The following is a 21,980-nucleotide window of genomic DNA, read 5'->3' on the forward strand; positions in this document are numbered from 1 at the left end:
TCTAGTCACCCTGAAGCCTGGAATGCCCGAAGGACACCGTCCTCTCCCCTCCACCCCGCATGCACCCTGGTGATGCCATGCACGTCTTCATGCTGACCTGTCCCCAAACTCCAGACTCTCACAGCAGCTCCCTGCATGGGTGTCTAATGGATTCCCCAAACCGAAGGTCTCCCCGATGGAACTCAAGCCCATTCCTCCTGCTGTTGCCCTGACCTCAGCAGAGGGTGGCCATTTTGGCAGTTCTTCCAAACAGGATACCGTTCTGACCTTCAGCAACCCCTGTGGGTTCTGCCTGCAAACCATAACCGCCTTCCAAGCCAGCATTTCGCTCTTCCCACTGTAGCCAGCTCAGCCCTTAAGAACATCAGTCGGGCTGGGGGTGTCCTCGGGGCCTGAAAATCTCCTCTCAGGCCCACATGACCGGGGTGTCTGCTCCCGTCAGGCCTTGCGGCCCCAGAGGACAGCCACGCCTGTCAGCGCGTTCCCATCTGCTCCGCCGCCACCCTCGCACTTTCCAGTCCCGTGTCCTGCTTAAGCACTTGTCAGCACCGCGTACACTCCAGGTTCCATGAGAGCAGGGAGTTGTGTTTACTGCTCCAGAACAGTCCCTAACTGCTCCCTAACATACCCAAAAAAATGCTGATTCACTTTTCTTCCGCTTCCCAAAACGTATGTGCTGATGTCGGCCCCCAGGGAGAACACGGCAGGCTCTTACCGAACAGAGAGAGCAGGGACTGGAGCGCAAAGTGCACGGTCCGCCGATTGGCTTGCTTTCCGGTTTTCAGGATTACTTCCTCCTGACCAACTTCACAGAGATCAAAACCTAGAGGAGCAAAGCATATAAGCATCTGCTTCCTTCGGGAAGATTCCAGATCTTGAACATGAGCGCTATAGGGCTCCTTGTACAACTTCAGAGAATGCCTGCAAGGCCCTTCAGGAAGCATCTGGGCCGGGGCTTCCCCTGTCTCCATGAAGGTCAGTCCTGTGGTAGACAGTGGGGGCGGACTGCCCCACCCAGAACATCCACTCCACGCAGCCCCCGAATGGCATGGGTATGGCTCTCACTGCCTGGCTCTCCTCTGTCCCTTCACTGAGCACTATGGACCAGAACTGAGTAAGGCTCACTCACATGATTTTTCCATTTTTTCACAGAAGTACAGTCTATGTAAAGGCTGTCCAGGACAAAAGCTGGCCACTCCATTCAGCACTGAGAGCAATATTTAAAGCTGGTACATGGTGAGGTGAAGTGTCTCAAGGACAAAGACAATGCCTTCATGCATGTTCAGTGTCTGCCCCCCGTGGGCTTTGAAATGAGCGCTCTCTGACAATGGGGAATCTGCAGGGACTTCTCTGCCTCTACCAAAGCCCAGAGGTGCTGCTCCCTGATTGTAAGTAGAAGACTCTAATGAGACTCAGAGCAGGTACAACACAGGGTCTGGAGCTTCTTAAGCAAGAGGCTGGCTAACAAGCTGTGGGCACAGCACCGTAACACATTAAGAGACACAGGCGCACCAGCAAGTATGTCACCCTGGGGAGAAGCCAAGCGCAGATGCTATGGCCGCAGATGGGGATATGGTTTGGCTCTGTGTCCCCACCCAAATCTTATCTCAAATTGTAATCCCTGGGTATGAGGGAGGGACCTGGTGGGAGGTGATTGGATCTTTCTCGTGATAGTGAGGGTGTTCTCATGAGATCTGGTTGTTTGGTAAGTGTCTGGCATTTTCCCTGTGCTCTCTCTCCTGCCGCCTTTTGAAGAAGGTGCCTGCTTCTCCTTCGCCTTCTGCCATCGTTGTAAGTTTCCTGAGGCCTCCCAGCAATGCAGAACTGTGAGTCAATTGAACCTTATTTCTTTATAAATTGCCCAGTCTCGTGTGATATCTTTATAGCATTGTGAGAACAGACTAATACAGACGGGGACCACAAAGCAAGAATTTAGGGCCTGGAGAGTCTTCAGCATGGAAAATCTTCACTCCGCATCCCTTGTCCCTGAGCTCCCCTTGAAACACTGCAAAGGGCTGGGTACCTACAATGGCACACCCTTCCCTCTCTCGGCTATCTAGCCAGCCAGCCAGCCTTTTTACTTGTACTTGGGGATTCGGAGACTATCACTCCTTTAGGAATTTAGGTTCAGTAGAGGAACATTCTGGTTGTTATGGGACATTTTCCTCTCTGAATTTGAAAGTAAACAGTCTCTGAAAGCAAGAGGAAGACTTGCTCAGGCCCAGAGAACTCCACATTATTAAAAACAAATAATGAATAGTATCAATGTAAAGTTTCCATTAGAAACCTCGACTTTTACCAAAATGATTAAAATCTCTGGCAGCCCATGCTGGGTTGTGAAGGTGTGTGCTTACGGCTGAGCACTGGAAAGGGGCACCTCTTGGAGCCTTAGAGCCCTAGGAGTGAGCCAGCCACCTCTCTCCACATGACAGGCCTGCCGGACCCTGCTCTCCTCTCCCAGCTTTACGTCAAGGCTGTAAATAAAGGTTGCCGACGCATGCACACCAATTCACCCCTTGAGTATCAACAGCACTTGGAAAATACAGAGAATAACTGGAACATCAACTAAAGCCACCCATAATCCTAACACGAAAGACAGCCCATGTGAAGATTTTTTGGTTTTCCTTCTATACTATTGTTGATGTATCTGGCAAAGGACCTCAAAAGCAGGGAGTGTGCGGAGGAGGAGGGCTGGCTCCACCACCCCCAAACCCAAGGGAGGCTCAGGCCCCATGAGGTAGAGAGCTTTTCCTTTATAAAGTAAGGTCTTGGCCAGTCACAGTGGCTCATGCCTGTAATCCCAGCACTTTGGGAGGCCTAGGCAAGCAGATTACTTGAGCTCAGGAGATGGAGACTAGCCTGGGTAACATGGCAAACCCGTGTCTACAAAAAGAACAAATATTAGCTGGGCATGGGTAGTGCATGCCTGAAGTCCCAGCTATTTGGGAGGCTGAGGTGGGAGGATCACTTTGAGTCCGGGAAGCTGAGATTGCGCCACGCCACTGTACTCCAGCACCCCCAGCCTGGGTAATAGAGCAAGACTCTGTCTCCAAAAAAAAAAAAGGCAAGGTTGTAGCTGCGTCTTGCTGACTCGCTCACTATGGCAATGCCCCCAAGGCTTGCCCTTCAGCTTCTCACAGAAGAGAGAAGCATCCCGGGTGGGAAGCTGGCCCTTCTCAGTCTAGCCGCCATCTGCTGCTGACTACATAGAACTATTTACCATGTTTACATCAGGAAAATGATGCTTTAAACCCACAGAAGAAAAGCACATAGGCCAGGAGTGGTGGCGTATGCCTGAATCCCAGCACTTGGGGAGATGCATGAGAGGGCTGCTTGGAGTTCAAGACCAGCCTGGGCAACATGGTGAAACTCCATCTCTACAAAAAAGGTTAGAAAAAAATTAAAAATCAAGTAATGCAACCTGTAAAGGGTACCAAGCTTCTAATCCAGAGGGATTCAGAACCCCTGTGAGGCCCTGTAGCTCCCTGCTTTACCTTCACAATAAACGATGGAGCTGGTCTCGAGTTGAGGTACACAAAACCGGTCAGACAGTGGGGCCCTGAGCAGGAAGAAGCGTTTTTAAGGATTCTCTGTCCGGCCATGTCTGATAGTTCATCCATGTAACAGGAAGGTCAGACAATGTCATCTTCTCAAGGCTGTCCACTTCTCTCAGTTTAAAACCTAAAGGCCTTCCCTGGCCTCGGAGTCCACTGATCTGCCTGCCCTCTGCCCCCCTACCCCTGGCCCCCTTCGTGGCTGTTCGCTCAGCCTGGCACTGTCTCCCACAAACACCCCAGTCTCTGCGGGCCTGCCCTGGCCCCTGCCCCACCCATTGGCTTCTGCCTGCTGAGGCGCTTCCCTGAGGCGTCCCTTAGACACTGTACTGGTTTGACTGTGCTCTCCCACTGCAGTGCAAATTCTAGGACGGCAGGAATCCAGTCTTCTGCTCGCTGCTGCATCTCCAGTGCCTGGAACGCTGCCTGGCACATAACAGCTGTGGAGTGAATGGTTCCCGAGCTGGTCACTGGTCCCCTAAGTGGGGCAGGAGAGGAGCAGCTCACAGCCTCTTGTGTTCTATCAACAGATGCGCTATTAGAGGTCCACGACAGTATGTCGGGAGCCACGTCTGCACGTTACAAATGGCAAAAGAAAGGGAAATCAAGTGTGCTGTACTGACTGAGGCCCTGCTGTGTGCAGTCCGAGGTGCCCACGGCCACTCAGGTGGTTTTAATAGTACTGTTTTCCTGCCAGTTTTGAGCACCCACTGACAGAGGACAATACTGAAACTTACCATCTTACGACTCTAATTTTGGTTTTCTTTAGCTCCTAATCACACTTGACCTCCCGTAATACTAGAGTCTGGCAGATTCATATTAAGGTAATGGGCACAAATGAGAGAGATGAAATCACAGTGCAGGGGAAATGGCACAAAGCCATTTCCTGCTAACCCACTAGAATCTAAGTTAACTTTTTTTTTTGGAAGGAAAAAAAGAGTCTCATTCTGTCACCCAGGCTGGACAGTGGAGCTCACTGCAGTTTCAAACTCCCAGGCTCAAGAGATCCTCCTGCCTGAGTCCTCCTGAGGAGCTGCGACTACACGAATGTACCACCATGCCAAGCTGTTTTTTTTTTTTTAATTGTTGTAGAGATGGGGTCTCCCTCTGTTGCCCAGCTGGACTCAAATTCCACTCAAGTGATCCTCCCCATTCAGCCTCCCAAAGCTCTAGGATTACAGGCATGAGCCACTGTACCCAGCCTGCGTTAACTATTTTAAAATAATATTTCAGAAGACATTGAGATACTTTGCCTGGTAGAAACCAGCAGGAAAAACAGAGACTTAAAAAATTGAATTAAAGAACCCATTAAGTCAAGGATGCTCGGCCTACCTAGAGCTGCCAGGAACTCGTGGCATCCCGGGAGCCGCCACAGCTGGACGCTGATCGAGACCTGAATGGGAGCTGATGCCAAGTCCTGCTCCTTCTCGCCAGCCTGGAGCTGAACCAGCACCTGGTGGAGCTGAGGGAGGGAGGACAACATGAGCAGGCTGTGTCTCCTTCCCCGCCACCCCGCCTCAGGACTCGACCCATTATTCTCATGTCACCTGTCACTGGCATCGCTAATGACCCTCACGTGTGTGTAGCATTTGAAATTCCTTTTCGGGTGCCGTCATACCTACTGTCCTCTCTGTGGGAAGCTCATGGGGCAGTGGGACAAGAGGCTGTGTGGCCTGCGGGGGCCGGGGCCCAGGCCTGGTTCTACCTCCAGACTCGCGTCTTCCCTCGGGTGTGGGAGAGCCTCAGAGGAGGGGCCGTGGAGAGTCGAAGGGATGAGTTAGGGGACCAGCCACCTCCCTCTTAAGTCATCTTTAGAACTTTGAGGCGGATGGCGAAGAGGAACCTGGTTACATCCTAGAGCCTCGGAGCTCAAGGACTAACCCACGTGGCCCACTCAAGTGTCCATTTCCTTTCAGATCTCGGGGTCTGTGACTTCTCCTCAGGGGTCTGTGTGTGGGTTCACGGAGTGTCACTCACTCAGAGCTGGTTCTGCCCCTGCTGTTCTGGTAGACCTTAAGGGGTCAAATCAAGGACACAAGAAGGGTGGAGCAGGAAGAGGGGAGCCAGAGCAGAGGAGGGGACAGGCCGCCGGAGCCAGTGGCAGTGGGCGCCAGCCTGGAGCGCCACAGCCTGCGTGGCTCCGTTAGACAGCACGTGCACCCCGAGCTCAGACTGCCCAGGGAGACTCGGGGGTGGGCGGGTGGAGGGGCTCACCTGACGACAGTTGCTACTTAAAGTAGTACTCACCATTCCAACCATATTTTTAACAGCCTTCGGCCAGCAGATTATAAGAAAAAGAAAGAAAAAGAGAGAGAGAGAAGAGTTTAGACTCAAGCACAGGCTGTTATGCAACACGAGCTGATCACTGTTTAGGAAGCGCCACACCAGGCCCGGGCTCTGACCGGGAGGGGAGAGGAGCAAGAGTCAGCAGGGGACACACAGGAGAACGGACAGCCACACCCAGGCCAGCCGCGTGCGGGTCCAGGGGCTCAGGGGCAGCGTCAGCCAGGCCTCCCTCCCCAGCCAGTAGAGGCTCAGGAGGGAAAGAGCGCAGCGGGCATCTGTAGCCGGCTCAAGAAACCAAAGTCCCTGGTTCCCGAGTGACCCAGGAAAGGTCCACCAGCTGCCGCCGCTGGGGGCAGCTGCGGGACATGTCCCTAGGGCCCCACAGCATATCAGGCAGAAAGCCCCTGTGCTCCCATCAAAAGCAAGAAATTAAGCAACTGGCTCTTTTGGCCTCTCAGCATAGCTCTGCAAACAATTCTGGCTTTCAGATTCTGTAGAACACAGACCTCTAGAGCGCCTGGGTTCAGGATGCTTTAATGTGCAATGTTCTGGAAGTGTCTTCCTGAAGCTGTTCAACAAGCAGGCATAACACACTTATTACAAAATGAGCAGGGACTCAGCCAAGGGGACAGGTCACTGTTGGTTCTAAGTTTCAAATCCAGGTGGAAACAGCCCCAGGTGAAAGGAAGCTCCAGGCAGCACTCAGTTTCAGAGGCTAATACTGGATGGAGTGGCTTTATTTCTCTATAGAAATATTTTTGCTTAAGTGAAGTTGGCTGGCAAATATCTCCAATAACAATGTATATTACTTTTTCAAATTGTGACATTCCAATATGGCCAGAAAAGCAGCTCTGTGCTCTTCAAGAGCTGCTCCAACCGCCAGAAGTCTTCCCACAGCTGTGCCCCTGGAGCTTGGCCTGGACTCTGACTGGCCAGAGTAGAGTGGTAGAGCATAGGTACTGAGAAGCTCCCAGGCCAAGCTGCAGAGCACCTACATGGTGCTGAGAATCGGAACCCCCTGAACTCCTGACCTAGAGCTCGATTTTCCTGAAAGGAAGCACATCTGCTAAGCAGTATCCTGCATTAGAGTTCCCTGCTTCGCCTCGGTGACTGTCTTGTTTCAGGCATGGTAAGACCTCTGATTAAAGTATGGGCGCACCTGCACCCGTCTTGACGGGCTGGCCCACACCTGGTAGCGGGGGGAGAGTGGCTGTAACACTTGTCAATCTGCTGAAAAGGTGGTGAGGAGGACAAGGTTCAGGAGCCCACTGAATGGAGATTTCAGGAAACGCCCTGAGACCACAGGTGATGGGGGCCCCAGAAGCATCCTCTGAAGGCTGTTGATGCTCTGGGCTCAGCACCCGGTGAGAACACTGTGCAAGCCTGCCCCTCCGTGCCCGATTCAGGCACCCAGCTTTACCATGGGGTTGGCTGCAGAGCTTCATCAAGGCCACAGATGCCCATGACAATGCTAATAGCACATCCTGCCGTCATCCCAGTAAGGGGCAGCGCTCCTGGCATGGATGCCTTGCCGTCATAGATGGAAACGGCACTTGTCGGGGAGGGCTGCTCTTTCCCAGCCCTCACCACCTCCTCCGAATCACAAAGGCAGACGACATGAACTTACAGGTTCCTATTTAAGCCAAGTTGCTCTGCCTTTCCAAATCGGCATGGGGCTCAGGCCCTGCCTCAGCCCTCCAGGCTTGACTTACCCGGCTGATGAGCTGCTCGCCCGTCTCTGAGGCAGTGATGAGTTTGCAAAGGGCCTGGAGGGCAGGATTGGGCAGACCTAACTCAAGAAAAAAGGGAAGAAGTTAGAAGGGCCTCGCACCCACAGACTGCCACCTTCCCCGGGAAAGAACCCTACATCTTCTGCATTGGTGGCATTTTTCAGAAGCTCAGCACAGCTGGACACATGTGTCTGTGTAGGACTCGGAAAGGGACAGTGTGGTTTCCCAGGAAGGGGGGTGGACGTGGGGGGAGTCCTGACCCTGCCACAGTTCTAGGCATGGCCACACTCCCAGGACCCAGGCAGCACCACAAGTCAAGCGCCTAGCTTCACCCGGGGGTTGGCCACACGGCTGCAGATGACAATGGCAAAAATGGCCAGTGTCTGCCAGCATGACCTCCCGTCGTCCCGGGAAGAGGCAGCACAAGCTGAGCACAAATGCCTGCCATCACACATGGCAACAGCAGGTCAATGGCCCTCGTTTCCTCCAGGTGTGGAGAAGCTCGTGTCTGGGGCACCCTGCCATTTCTCAGGACACCCTCCTGCTCCTAGCTGACATCCAGCATCCTCATGAATGCAGGGCCCAGGGTCACCAACTGTTCCGCCTGCTACCCCAGCCCTGCGCCCACAGCTCACCCAGCAGGGACTGGATGGTGCTGCTGCACTGCTGGAGCCGGTCGCCCGGGTCAGAGGTTGGGAAGAAGACAGCCGCTGGTAAGCCACTGGCCGGGGGGTCCAGCCGGAAGCCCACAGCAGTGAGGAGGGTCTGCCAGCCAGGGATGCCGCCCACTTTGTTCTCCACGCTCTGCTGGGACGTGTACATGGCGTTGCGCTGCCCATTCTGGATGCGCTGCAGGGACTTCTCCACCTGGGGGAGTTGGGGGTGAGTCAGAGACCTGGGCCAGCCCTGGTTTCTGCCCATGTGGCTTGGAGGGTACACAAAGCCCCAGGAGCGAAGCAAGGCTGACTGCTGCAACCCCACTTAGCCCACGTGGCCAGGCCTGAGGCTATAACACTGGGGCACTGGCCAGGTATTTTGCAAGGGAGGGCACGGAGGAAGGATTTTACAACCCGAGCCCTCAAGGGCTGGTACAACAGAAGGGTTCTGTCCCTCCCCTAAACCACCCCTTCCACACACTCCACAGAGAGTAAAGCGCTGTCTCCACACACAGGCCAGGGGCCTGCCCACTAAGATAAACCCTCAGGCCCTTCAGAACCTTCCCTCACTGCCACAGCCCAGCCCCATTATGGGGTCTTGGCTGGCAGTGCCCTTCTTCCCTGTTGCTCCCACTCAGCCTTGGTCCCTCCACACTGGCCTCTGGAGCCTATACCTCCCTCCACTGGGAAGTGCCCTCCTGTCCTCCAGGGCCTGAACAGGTGCCTGGCACTTGTACACTGGAGTCGCCCAAGTCACTGCTGCATGAATTACATGAGTGTTTCAACAGGAGTGCAGGTCCTCAAGGTTAAGTGGGGGCAGCTGAGGGGTGCGGAGGCTCATGCCTATAATCCCAGCACTTTGGGAACCCAAGACTGGCAGATCACTTGAGCCCAGGAGTTCAAGACCAGCCTGAGCAACATAGTGAGACCCCAACTCTGCCCCCCAAAAGAACCACACCAGAAAGCAGTGCAGTTTTCATCAGGCCTCCCTGGGTAGGCCTCTCTCTGGTGGAAACCCCTGTCCACTCTAGGATGTTGAATGCCCTGTGAGGCACATGTGCCCTCACTGGAGGGGCAAGAGTGGTCCAAGATGTCACTTGAGACTTTTTAAGTGGGTAAACACTGGGATGCCGGGGCTCAGCGTCCCAGATAGGAGGAAATGAGCCTGCCTGGGAGGACAGACGATCCGCCCCGGCTGTCCCTCGAGCAGTGGGACCTCCAAGACACACTGTACAGTGGGTCAGGAGTCTCCAAGAGGAGTTAGAAGGTAGGGACTGGGCAACTTGAGATAGTGCCAAGGAAGGGAAAACCCTTCAATGTGCCTGAGGTGCCTCAAGGCCATGTGGGGCAGCTGAGAGGCCTGGCCTGGGAGGAGGTGGCCTAATGGGTAGAGAGGGCAGTTCCATTACCCCAAAAAAGCAGTGTGCGGTGGCGGCAAGGATGCAGGGACTTTGGGGGTGACAGGGATCTGAGAACTGAAAGGCTCCATGCAGTTTCCAGACACACGGAACAGTGGAGAGGGCTTCCCAACACCCTGGGTGTGGGCTGTCTCGAACCTGGTCTGAGCTCTGGGGGCTTGCTGGGCACAGTGTTCACTTTTTTTTTTTTTTGAGACGGAGTTTCGTTCTTGTTACCCAGGCTGGAGTGCAATGGCGCGATCTCGGCTCACCTCAACCTCCGCCTCCTGGGCTCAGGCAATTCTCCTGCCTCCGCCTTCCGAGTAGCTGGGATTACAGGCACGCACCACCATGCCCAGCTAATTTTTGTATTTTTAGTAGAGACGGGGTTTCACCATGTTGACCAGGATGGTCTCGATCTCCTGACCTCGTGATCCACCCGCCTCGGCCTCCCAAAGTGCTGGGATTACAGGCGTGAGCCACCGCGCCCGGCCAGTGTTCACATATTGATGGCTTTCAGGCCTGAAGAGACCCCAACCTTAAGAAATGTGTGTGACTCTATCCTCAGGAGTGCATAGAGAACTACCATGCCCATGCCCAGGTGCCATGGGTCTAAGGCCCTCCTGTTCAGGCCCAACCCATGGGCAAGAAGTCTGCACAGCCCAGAAGACATGCTCGCTCCCAGGCCTGCATGGATGCTGCCCCCGGGTCCTCCGTCTTAACCATAGACAGAGCCAGACTGTGCAGTAACCAGCCTGCAAGGAGGCCCTGGGGTCTGGCAGGTTTGGAAGGAGCTTGGCTGTGGCATAGCTGCCCACCCATGCTGCAGGGGCCCAAGGCTGGCACTGGGCCAGAAAGAGATGGGGTGGGTCAGGGCTGGTCTTTCGGACACAGCACTCTAAATGATTTGAAATGGCTGTCCAGGATGTTACCAAGGTAGGAGGATGAAACAAGTTTTACGTCACTGTTTGACTCATTTGATGACTTTTACACATGTAGACGGGTGCCCTCGCCTGGGCTCCACAGATGTTGGCGCAGGCTCTTCAAGGGCATGATCAGACGTGGACTCATTAGGGGCAGACTAGCGTCATCTGATGGTAAAACTATCTCTCCACTTCAGACTACTATGCACCAAGTGCTCAATTTTCTTAAATCCTCATAACAACCTTGAGATGTTAAACTTTTATCCCCCTTCCGGATGGGAACATTGAGGCTCAGAGAGACAAAGTGACTTTCCCAAAGCCACATGGCCTAGAAGCAGCTTAGGCTATGGGTCACTGTCAGTGGCTGCCTTTCCCCCAGGACCCCAGCGAGTACTGCTAAGCCACCTATATGGCACCACACACTGTGCCCACTACTCAGGCCAGTGGGCTCATCCTGGGGATGCTGCCCACTTTATGCTTTGCTGGGATGAGGGTCTCCCAAGAAGGCTCAACCCAGGGGCATCCTGGACACGGCCACAGTCATGATGTCCTCTCCAACTGCTCACATCCCAATGTAAGGAAACCTTGCCTTCCCCTTCTTGTGCAGCCCGGCCCACTTACCAGGTGCAGGAGCACTCGCAGGGCGTCCCGTGCGCGCTCTGGGTGCTGCAGGATCTCTGTGAGGGCCTGGCCAATGAGTGATGAGGGGCTGTTCAGCTTAACGTCACTCCCGATGAGCATGAACCCTGCGGAGAGCACGGGAGGGCACTTCAGCAGGGTGGCTGGAGACCCCCAGCCCCACCCCGGCTTCAAGGGCTCACTTGCGTCTCACAGTTAACCCAGCAGAAAGAGCAAGTGGCTCACAGGCTGGACTACAGCATCTGACTCCAGGGCAACGATGGGGCACCCTTTTGTCTACCTTTTTTTTTTTGAGACAGTCTCGCCCTGTCGCCAGGCTGGAGTGCAATGGCACAATCTCGGCTCACTGCAACCTCTGCCTCCTGCATTCAAGTAATTCTGCCTCAGCCTACTGAGTAGCTAGGACTACAGGCGTGCACCACCACACCGAGATAATTTTTGTATTTTAGTCGAGATGGGGTTTCCCCATGTTGGCCAGGATGGTCTCGATGTCTTGACCTCGTGATCAGCCTGCCTCGGCCTCCCAAAGTGCTGGGATTACAGGTGTGAGCCACCACACCCAGCCTGAGAATGACCTATTTTTTTTTTCTTTTTTCTTTTTTTTTTTTTTTTTTAATTGCATTTTAGGTTTTGGTAGAATGACCTATTTTTAAAGGTAACAGGAGAGCACCACTAAAAATTGTTTCATCCAGAACAAAGTTAGAACTTAAATTATGTGTCAGCAAAACTAAAGACCTTTTTCAAAATTCCATGGCACACGGGAAGGCCTGCACAGACAGGAGAGGGGGTTCCCACAAGCCCTGCAGCAGGTTCTGTGGGGCCCAGAGCCCCGTCTGACTGCCAGGAGCATGTAGCACAGGACTTGTATGGCGAAGGCACTAATGGAAACCACAGGGCTCACCTCTACTTTCTGGGTAAGGGAACAAGCCCAGAGAGTAGTTTGCACTCTGAGTCTTGGCCTGGCAGGGTCTCCTGCACAGCAGAGCCCTCTGAGTGACTGCTGTGGGCACCTTCCCACAGGGACCCCAGGGGAAGCAGGTTGGTGCCTGGAGCTGAGAGGCAGCTCTGTACACCGGAGGGGTGCCTCCCTTCCCACGCCCCTGTGACCAGAAATCACAGGAACGTTCTCTCTTCGCTCCCTAGACCCTAGACCGTCTGTCACCCTCTAGGCAGCCTAACTAAAAGCATGTGTTCCAGAACATGCAGGGCCTGAAGCTTCACAGGATACTCGGTGCACTTCCTACAGACCCGCCCCAAGGTGCACCGGGGGGCGTCATGAGCACCACCGCCATCCCCTTGTTACCTCTGAGGACACAGCTGCAGAGAGGGAAATAACCTATCTCAGGCCACACTGCCAGGGTGGGGAGCGACATCCATCCTGAGTCTTTACCGCACACCCCTTTCTACGGTCATGGTTTAAATGAGGTGCCACGGAATGGGTCATCCAGTGCACCCTGACATCTGGAGGGGTTCTACATTCATGCTTTCATGGCAAATGGTTTTGTTGCTTCCTGGTCCAAAGATGATCTCAATAGTAGGAAAAACTCATTTGACAGAAGCAAGCCTTGGCACACAGGCAGCCCCTGTCCTGCCCTCCCCAGCCCCACTTTGAGAATAAAATCGAAGGACTATGTGGACTGAGGCCCAGGCCTTGACAGGCGCCCGCAGCCGGCCGAGCTCCCACCTGCCCAGTTGGAGGGGTGCGAGAAGGCCTTGCTGCTCTGCACCGCCTTCATGGCCTCCCCCAGGGCAGCGCTGGCTTTCAGGCCGTTGAGCAGGGATGAGTAGAAGGCGTGGATGAACATCTTGGAAGCAGCCACTGGCGCAGGCCACAGAGACACAAGGACACACTGAGCGCCGGCAGCCAGGAAGGCCCTTGTCAGCGCAATGACCCCGTCAGCTGTGACTTTGCTGTTGGACTCCTGGGAGGAGCCGAGCACCACCAGCTTCACGGGCAGCTGCAGGTCCAGGATGTCAGCGGCCGTGAGCAGGAGCTCCTGCAAGGGCGGGCAGTCCGAGATGCTCTCTCCATCACTGGCATCGTCCTGCACCCGCAGGGACTCGGGGATCGTGTAGGGGTGGCCGAAGGAGCTCTTGCTGCCCGCAGGGTTGCCGTCTGTGCTGGGCGTGAGGACCAGGGCCGACAGCTTCCAGGAGATGTGGGTGGCAAAGTGGACGCACTCCGCCTGGGTCAGGGCGCTCATGACTCTCTCCTTGGTGGCCACACTGCCCACTAGGGGCTGGCAGCCCAGCAGCTCGGACACCATGTAGGCCTCTTCCTCGGCTGATGGCATGGGCCCCCACAGCCACCTGTCCATCACGGCCGCTGGGAGCTTGGGGTTGCCGATGACAGCCGCCATGGATGTGGAGCTGGAGTATGTAGGCGGGTTCTTCCGTAGGTGAGACTAGGAGGGGAGGGGACAAAGCAGACCACACGTCAGAACGGCCAGGCTGCCCAGCGGTGGTCAGCCGAGTACAGGGGTGACCAGCTCTTTGCTGGTCAAGCTTGGGTCACTTCATTCACTCTTATTTTTCAACTTCTTTTTGACACAGGTGCCTAACTTACTGAGAATCCCGCCTGCCATCATGAGCTCTTGAAAATCAGGACTGGATGGTGGGAGTCCCGAGAGGACTGCAGGAGGAGGAGGCCCCGACATGGCAGAGTGGACAGAGGCCGTGGAACCTGGGACAGCCAGCCTGCTCCACAATCCTCGTTCCCACAGACCTCTCTGTGGGGCTCCTAAGAGGAGGCCCAGTCCTGGGAGTCAGGGGGCCTTGAGAAGTGATTCTATTTAAATGGTGCAAGCAAGCAAACCACTCCTGGCGGGAGAGGGCTAAACAAAGTCCTCTAAGAAGCTCTGTATACTGACAAAATTCTAGTTCCCTTCCGCCTTACATGCTGCAAAGTAAACAGTATCACTGAATGAGAAAATCAGCATAAAGAAGCCCAGTCACGTCTCTGAATTTCCACTATGATGACTTTTGATACTTTTTGGGAAACATTAAGTATGAAGTATTTCAAAATAACTTTTTAGTGCCTCTGCTTGGTGATTCCTTAAACTCTGGGTAAGAGAAACACCAGGTGCCTGGAGGAGATGGCCTCTTCCAGGTCTCTGGTTAAGCTACCACCAGCTAGCTAGCTGGCTGTTGTCATCGAAATAAAAGCTTTCTGAAGGTGGTGGCGTCTGATACCCTGAGTGCTGTCAGCTGGTGCCGTGGGCCGATGGGTGGTGGCAGCATCGAGAATCCCAGAAGGAAGCTCACTTCCTATCTGAGATTCCCAGCGCTTTCCACCACTGTGAAGAGGCCCATCTGACTAGACCCACCTGGCCTGCCGTGGGGTACTGGGGGCAGATGGGGTGTGAGGGCCCTAAGAGCAACTGACAGCTCGAGGGCATCTGGAAGTTGGAGGACGGAGCAATGCAGACCCCTGTGGTAAAGACAGTCCTGCAGCCGGGCAGGCAGGGATGCTGCAGGCGGAATGCCAGGCGGGTGCAGGGCCCTGTGGGACTGGAGGGCTCACAGGGAAGCCAGGATTTGGGGGTCTGAGAGTTTGGAGAAGGGGAAGAAAATTAAAGCCTGGCTCAGAAGTTTCTAATCAGGTGGGCAGGGCCAAGGGTGGCTGTGGGGTGAGACCCATAACTCAGGGCGGCCCACTGTTACTCTCTTGATTTGGGGGTGTTGCTGTGTCCCCGCCTGTCCCCTGAAAGCCACCTGACTTGTTCTCAGTGCCATCGGCCCGTCAGGCTGTTTTCCACTCAACTCCACTTTTGCTTGTCTGCCCTCCCTACCTAGGTCCCGGTGAGCAGTCAGCTCGAGGGCCAGGTGAACTGGGTGGCTCTGCTGTGCCCACTGGGCACTGTGTGGATGGGAAGTGACCAGTTCCCTCAGGTGCTCAGTCAGGCCTCAAGCCTGGCTGTGTGCCTCAGAGCAGCTCAGGACCCTGATGTCACAGCAAAGAAACTTAGAAATGACACAAACTGTGGCTTCTCGAGGTAGCAGAGAATGGCCAGGGGTCCTGAGGGCCATGCCCCACTTTTGGACAGACCTACTCTAAAGTCATGCTACTTGTGTGCAAATCATAAAACCAACACTTTTAGGAGAGCACAGCTATGCCTCAGTAACACAGCCCAGTCCAACCGGGTAGACAGCGTCTCGTGACCCGAGAACAAGCTCCCCGGCCCCCCACCATGTGTATGAGCCTTACCTTGGACTGCATGCTAAGGGAGCGGATGGAGGGGACAGCGAGGAGGCCGAAGCGCTCGTAGAGGTACTCGTTGGAGGAGCTTCCCTTCAGGAGGGCGAAAGGAATGAGGTAGAGCTCCCCCTCCAGAACCAGGATGAGCTGCCGGTGCCGGCCCACGGGGCCGCTGGAGTGCATCAGGCCCTGCGGAGCAAGCATGGGGAGGCTGACATGGGCCCAGCAGGCACCAAGATGACCTGAGCCGCAGCCTGGTGATGCAAGATTGAGCAGGCAAGACCTGTGGGTGTGTGGAGGGCCATGGGGCAGGGGCCAGGTCACAGCCCTGCAGGAGCGTCACCAAGAGGCATGCTTGCTCACGGACTGGCGAGGGCTGACCTGGCAGTGTCCATCTGCCTCACAGTCCTGAGACAGAGGAGAATTTCTGGAAGTTCACAGGAACCTGGAGTGGGTGGGAGACCAAGGTCACAGGCCATGAGGGGGATGGCCCACAAAGACAAAAGCAGACCCAGGTAGATCCAGATGTTCCTACAGGAGGCAGGAAATGAATGCAGAGGGCATTGTCCCACAAAGGGATCTGGGAGTTGCAGTGTACCCCAAAGGACCAGTGCAGGGGCCTGTACTGCACACCTGAGAATGGGTGGGAATAGCTCCTCTCAAAACAGGATGTTTTCCATTTCAGTGGACAAGAGGCTAGAAATTCAGAGTGAGTACGGGAGGTCTGGGGGCTGGCATGACAGCCCCTGGAGAAGGGGAGGGTCTGGGCTCTAGGACCTTTTGTGACCTCCTCTGAGGAAAGAGTGGCCCCTTGGCTCTGGGCTTGGGTGGTGCTGTCCCCACTTGTTCCCTCTGGGGACGTGAGAGGACCCAAAGCACAGATGACTCCCATCCCTCTTGAAAGGCTGGCATGAAGACCCAAGGCAGAGTGTGCACACAACCACAGCAGACACGGGCTCATTCCCGTTCACTGTAGAGCAAGGCTAGGGCTGCGGGCTCTTAGGGGGAGCAGCAGGCAACGATCTTGGAGCTGGGTCCGCACAGGCTGAGGTGAACACAGGTGGCATGGAAGCTGCTGCTGCAGCCCAGAGCCTGCCGAGAAGGTACCAGGTCCACAGAGCCTGTGTAGCACCGGGTGCCATGGGTGGAGCTGGCCTGCCCCCCCCCCAACCCCATCTGCTGAGGAGTGGCTGACAAGTGGACACCCACCAGGGTGCCACTATGCCCGGGGAAGCGAATGTGCTCGCTTGACCTGTCTGATGTGCAGCCATGGGCAGCTGGCTGAGGGTGGCAGGGCACTTGGCTAACCCAAAGTGACACATGCCTGGCGGACGTTCAGTCTTTGTAAACCCCTATGTTTTTTTTTTTTTTTCTTTCCTTTAAAAATAAAATTCTAGCTCCATCTAGCAAAAGCAGAAATAAAAATGATTAGGCCAATTTGTTCGTTTGTTTGCTGTAAGAGCTACAGGACAGGGCACAGTGGCTCACACCTGTAATCCTGGCACTTTGGGAGCCCAAGGTGGGCAGGTCACCTGAGGTCCGGAGGTCAACATGGTGAAACCCTGTCTCTACTAAAAATACAAAATTAGCCAGGTGTGCTGGCAAACACCTGTAGTCCCAGCTACTCAGAAGGCTGAGGCAGGAGAATAGCTTGAACCCACTACAACCCGGGCGAAGGTTGTAGTGAGCCAAGACTGTACCACTGCACTCCAGCCTTGGTGACACAGCAAGACTCAAAAAAGAGCTACAGTATTTCCCAAGAGGAGGTAAACGAATCACTGTGCGATTATGCAACCCAGGCAGGAAGAAGTGGGGGTATGTCACAGTAACCCCAACACTGTCTGCGGATGAGCTCTAGGTTAGCACAGGGAGGAGAAAGAGCGAGCTGTAGGCACCTGGGCCCATGGCCTGCCATGGGCCACATCTGAAGCCCCTGGCTCCGCAGGCAGAGATGGCTCCGGGGGCTGCTCGGGAGGGCAGTGCCACCATGCCATCCAAGTGTGCCAGTGAACCTTGAATGAGCTGCAGTGGCACAGCGGATGGTGCCCTGACCCTGGTGACCCCCTGCTGCTCGGTGAGAGCCGTGCTGCCTGAGAATGGGCAGTGTGAGGCTTCAGCCATCTGCCATGCACAAAGCTGGACCCACACTCCACTGTTGCAGAGTCGAAGGTCTTTGTTGTGACAAGATGCCAGCCCCAGCCCTGTAGGTCCTCGCTGGGCTCCTGCCACCCAGGCCCAAACCATAGTAAGTTTCTGCCAGATGTCATCCCACAGGCTACTGCCTTCACCAGGAAACATGCCACTCTGACAAGTCCCTGGTTGTGACACCACCTAACCGCGTGACCCAGAGGGAAGCTGGGCAAGCTGAAAAAACGGGGAGAGGCTGGAATCCACGCAGAGCAAACATTCACTGGCAGCACGTCTTTGCAGAACTCTGCTAACTAACTCTACCCACAAAACCTCGCCTGCAGCACAAGCCTAATGATTGAGTGAATGCATGCCTTGGAGGCAGCTTGTCTGTCTTCTCCAACACTCCACCAGGGCTGGGGGCATCTCCTGTGGCCCTATTGTCAGAAGTCTCCCAAGCTGGCCCTCGGCTTTCTCATCAGCCACTGAGTGGTGTCCCTCATGTGCCTACTGAGGACTGTAGGGAAGTCATTTAAATTTAGCACATGGTCCCTGCTTGGAAACCTGTACTTAGAAAAATACGATACACGCAAGAGGCCACTGCTGAGTGAGACTCAGTATCGTCTAACGTAACAGCCCCACAGCAGCATAAGATGTCACCCCAGAATGGAGAGCGCCTACCTCGGCTGATGCTGGGCCCACCCAGGAGGCTGCTCTGGTCTATGAGGACTAGAGAAGACCCAGCCTGGGTAGATGCTGTTGCCAGGTGAGCTGGGCACAAGGCTAAAGAGGGGCATGGGAGCCAGACTGTGGGGGCGCTGAAGGTCCGGTAACAAAGCGTGGTTCTTGGCTGTCAGGACCCGCCACACCTTCTCAAGCAGAGCCCTGCAAAGCACTGAGAGGCAGCCTGCCTGTGGGAGAGGGGGCTATGCCCTGCAGCAATCCAGACAAGGGCAATGCCCACCAAGAGAGGAGACAAGGAGATTTGCTGGGACTTGGTGAGAGTGATCTTAGTGGGTGAGGAGAAGTCTGAAGTCCAGGCGGGGAGATGAACCTCATATCCGAATGTACAGGTCTGAGCCCTCCCTGCATAGTGCCTGGGAGCTGGTAATGAGTTTGGCACATGCATACAAACCTGGGTGAAGGCCCCCATATGGGACCCCTGTCCAAACTGTGTGAAAGGAGGCAGGTGACAGCCGCAGCTGTTCTTTGAAATGTGTGGGCTTGTGGAGAGACGGGTAGAACGGCAGGCTGACAGCTCCTGTTAAAAGGCACAGGGAAACTGATTGGACATGCTAGAGACAATGCCCAGGAAACTTCTGAGTTCTGCCTCTGGTATATGTGTGCTGTCCTTGCACTGAAAGATTAGCTATTGTGCACTTGAAGAGGGCAAAGAAAGCAACATCTCTATTCAGCTTACATATCATCAACTATACTGCAAAAGACAGACGTTCAAGGAAACTCTGCTGGACACCTGGGCCTGTCAGCCTCGGAAAGGGCATCTGCTGGTTTCTTAAGGTTTAGGGTTGAACAATAAAGTGGCTCACAGAGCAGCAACTACCAGCGTCTCCAACAGACTCCATCACAGACTCAGATGTTCTGACCTTTGCAGTTTCTAGTCATGGGACTTCTGAAAGCAGAACATGATGGGGCAGGTGCACTAGAATCTGTCCCTTCTCAGGTGCTGCCCTTCGCTCTCACCAAGGGGCTGTGGCCCTGACTGTGGCAATGTGAGTTCAGGCAGCAAATGCTGCTTGAGAACTTTCTCTATGCCAGGCCTGGTGAGAGAAAAGGGGAAAGATACAGTGCCAGGCAGGCAGGCCAGCATGCGCAGCACTGTGGGGCTGCCCTGGGGCGCAGTGATGGTGGGTACCGTAAAGGTGCAGTCTCTGTACAAGGAGAGGGTTGTTTCTCTGACAGGGCGGGTGGCGAGTGCACTGGAGGTGGCTTTGCGCAGCGCTTGTCAGTGTACTGCCCCTCAGGTCCTGAAGCCCCTGTCACTACCCACTCCGAGACAGGCTGCGTCCTTCAGCTGTCTCTCCCATGACGTGCAGGGTGCTGAGCTGTGTCAGAGGAGGGCGCTGAGGGGCGCTGAGGAGGCAGCAGCTCTCCTGCCAGCCTGGGTCACCGGTGGGGGAGGACATCCGGAGGGGCCTGCCCAGCCACGGGCCCAGAACTCTGTCCCGCTGCCACCTTGCAGTCTCGGCATGGTGATAATCTTCCCACATCCCTCTCTACATGGAAACCAGAGGCCCCACACTCCCAAGGCCTCCTGCCTCTGCAGGTGCCTGGACCCCCTGGCACCCATCATGGCTGGAAGGTGACGGCTGCTCTCCCGCCCACACTTGGGGCTACTGCTTGCCAGCAACTCCAGACTGGCTCCGGCCCAGCCAAACGGTGGACACATCTCTGTGTCCTGTGGCCTGAACCATACCTCCTCCCATGTTCATTCTTTACTGGGCACACTCCCTCAGCCCTAGAGAAAAACAACACAGCTTCCCTTTGTCTTACACTTACTCACTTCTCACAGGTAATCGTTCGTTCTCTGTATGAAAGTCCCTGGTTAGCTTATGGCGTGGTTTCTGTCTCCAGATGGACCCAGGGGAACAGCCGTGTCCAGCGGCCTGGGAAGGGAAGCTGCGTGCTGGGGAAGGAACAGGGGCCTGAGGGGAGGCCCCAGCACGGAGTCTGGGTCAGCCTGCCAAGTCAGGGTGCTCCCAGCCCTGGAACTGCTGGATGGGTAGGCGAGGGGTGAGAAGCCAGTAGGGGTGGAAGTAGGGGCTCTGAGCACTCCAACAAGACGCTAATCTCTCTGCACCGTGGTTTCCAAACCCACAGGACAGTGCTAGCATCCGTTCCTCACAGGCCTATGAGGCCAAGGTAGCTGCACAGAGGGCTGCTGAAGCATCTAGCCCCAGGCCTGGCACTGGCACACACTCCAGATGTATTGTGTAATGTGAATTTACAACTGCCTACAGTGAAGGGAATAAGGTGACACCGCCCCCATTATTTATACTACTATTTTCTCCTGGGCCACAGTCATTTTTCCAGTGTTACTCAGTCCCTTTCCCTCTGGTGTTTATACACATTCATGGGGTTAAAACACACAAATGGCTTCTCTGGAGCATCCAGCTCCGAATTTTAACCCAGAGACTAAGAGAGATGCCACCACATTCCCCTGCCTCATCTTCACGTCACCATCACTCTCATCCATACCTACTTACTGAGCCACCCCCAACCAGTTACCCCGAAGTCCAGTTTCCAAGCCTACAGTTCTCCCAGGCAACCCCCACGGATCCCGATTCGGATTTGATTGCCGTTTTGGTCAGCGGGGACCTTCTGTACATGCCCTGGTGAGCATGGGACTTGAGCTCTTCAGAAAGCACTCATATCAAATGGTACACTGATTGTGTCCTAATTTGGGGTTTAAGAAAGACGTGATCTCTCTGACCGCCAAGGTCAGAGGATCAGCAGGCGACCTCCATGCTGTACCAGGGAGTTTCCTTTTCACTGGCGGACACAGCAGGCCTCTCAGGGGTTCACAGTATCTATCACAAGCAAGAGGAATGAAAGTCTCTGATCACCGTGGGGGAGGGAAAGAAAATGCCTGAGCCCATGAGCTTTCAGAATGATTAGGCTCGGGATGAATCAGACGGTACTCTCTGCCATAAGGGTTCCAGAGGCAAAGGGCTGCAGGGTATCCGGGTACCTCAGAACTGTGTATAGGGCTTCACATTTTTTCCTGACTCATATTTTTGATGGGATAAATTTATCAAACAGAACCGTTTAAGGTAGAGGAACCCTTTCTATGATGCTTCTGGGAAATCCTGTCGTCATGGGTAGATACATACAGTTTGGGCAAAGATCACACACCTGGAAATCACCCTCAACCATGACTGAAGCCTACCAAGACTGCAGATACTGTATTCCAGCCAGAAATGGAAAAGTGAACACTCAACCCATTCAACTGCGTCCTTTGGCCAAACAACAGCCCACTGGTTTGCCTGAAGAACAGAAGAAAGTATTGGAGAAACGTGACCTATGGCCAGCAAGAGCCAGAGGGGCCTGCCTGAAACCCAGGGTCCAACTTCAGCCAAATCAGCTTGAAGGGACCGTTCAAGTCCTCTGTGCAGTGAGGGTGGGTGGCTCGCTCTCTATCTTGGCTGACCTGATCCCTCCACCCTCAGTGGCAGAAGACCTTGGCCTGCCTGGAAACTGCCAGGGTAAGACTAAGATGGCTGCTCGTTGAACACCAACTAGAATAAAGCCAGCACCCAGATGACACTCACCTAACAGCCGCCATCCAGGTGAGAATGCCATTTACCATGTGAGAACTTGCCGGTTATCCTGGGTGCTGTCGCCACTGGTTTTAGTCAGACAGCTTGCCAGTAATTACCTCCATTTTTCCTCCTGCTAATCAGTTGTGAAAATGCTTGTTGTCCTTGGGTGACGGCTGTCCTCATTTGAATA

The 21,980-nt window shown here is 54.7% G+C and overlaps 1 protein-coding gene and 1 long non-coding RNA gene across 4 annotated transcripts in view; one reads left to right on the forward strand and one right to left on the reverse strand.

The window, feature by feature from the left end:
- The window catches only part of LOC120361069 (uncharacterized), an 81,252-nt gene extending 66,889 nt beyond the window's left edge, over positions 1–14,363 (forward strand). Inside the window, exon 3 of the long non-coding RNA XR_012515387.1 lies at positions 8,061–14,363. This is a non-coding gene — a long non-coding RNA (uncharacterized LOC120361069). The remainder of the gene's footprint in view (positions 1–8,060) is intronic.
- TTC28 (tetratricopeptide repeat domain 28) overlaps positions 1–21,980 on the reverse strand; it is a 692,319-nt gene that overhangs the window by 6,392 nt on the left and 663,947 nt on the right. For 2 of the 3 annotated variants that reach the window (XM_003938479.4, XM_074390787.1), the window contains 8 exons: positions 15,393–15,572; positions 12,870–13,590; positions 11,168–11,292; positions 8,206–8,437; positions 7,553–7,629; positions 5,802–5,825; positions 4,887–5,016; positions 716–823 (listed from right to left, as the gene is read on the reverse strand). In XM_003938479.4, the coding sequence (XP_003938528.1) occupies positions 716–823; positions 4,887–5,016; positions 5,802–5,825; positions 7,553–7,629; positions 8,206–8,437; positions 11,168–11,292; positions 12,870–13,590; positions 15,393–15,572 (1,597 nt within the window). The remainder of the gene's footprint in view (positions 1–715; positions 824–4,886; positions 5,017–5,801; positions 5,826–7,552; positions 7,630–8,205; positions 8,438–11,167; positions 11,293–12,869; positions 13,591–15,392; positions 15,573–21,980) is intronic. The other variant, XM_074390786.1, reaches the window with a different exon arrangement.

The sequence above is a fragment of the Saimiri boliviensis genome, chromosome 21, assembly GCF_048565385.1.
Source record: "Saimiri boliviensis isolate mSaiBol1 chromosome 21, mSaiBol1.pri, whole genome shotgun sequence".
Taxonomy (NCBI): domain Eukaryota; kingdom Metazoa; phylum Chordata; class Mammalia; order Primates; family Cebidae; genus Saimiri; species Saimiri boliviensis.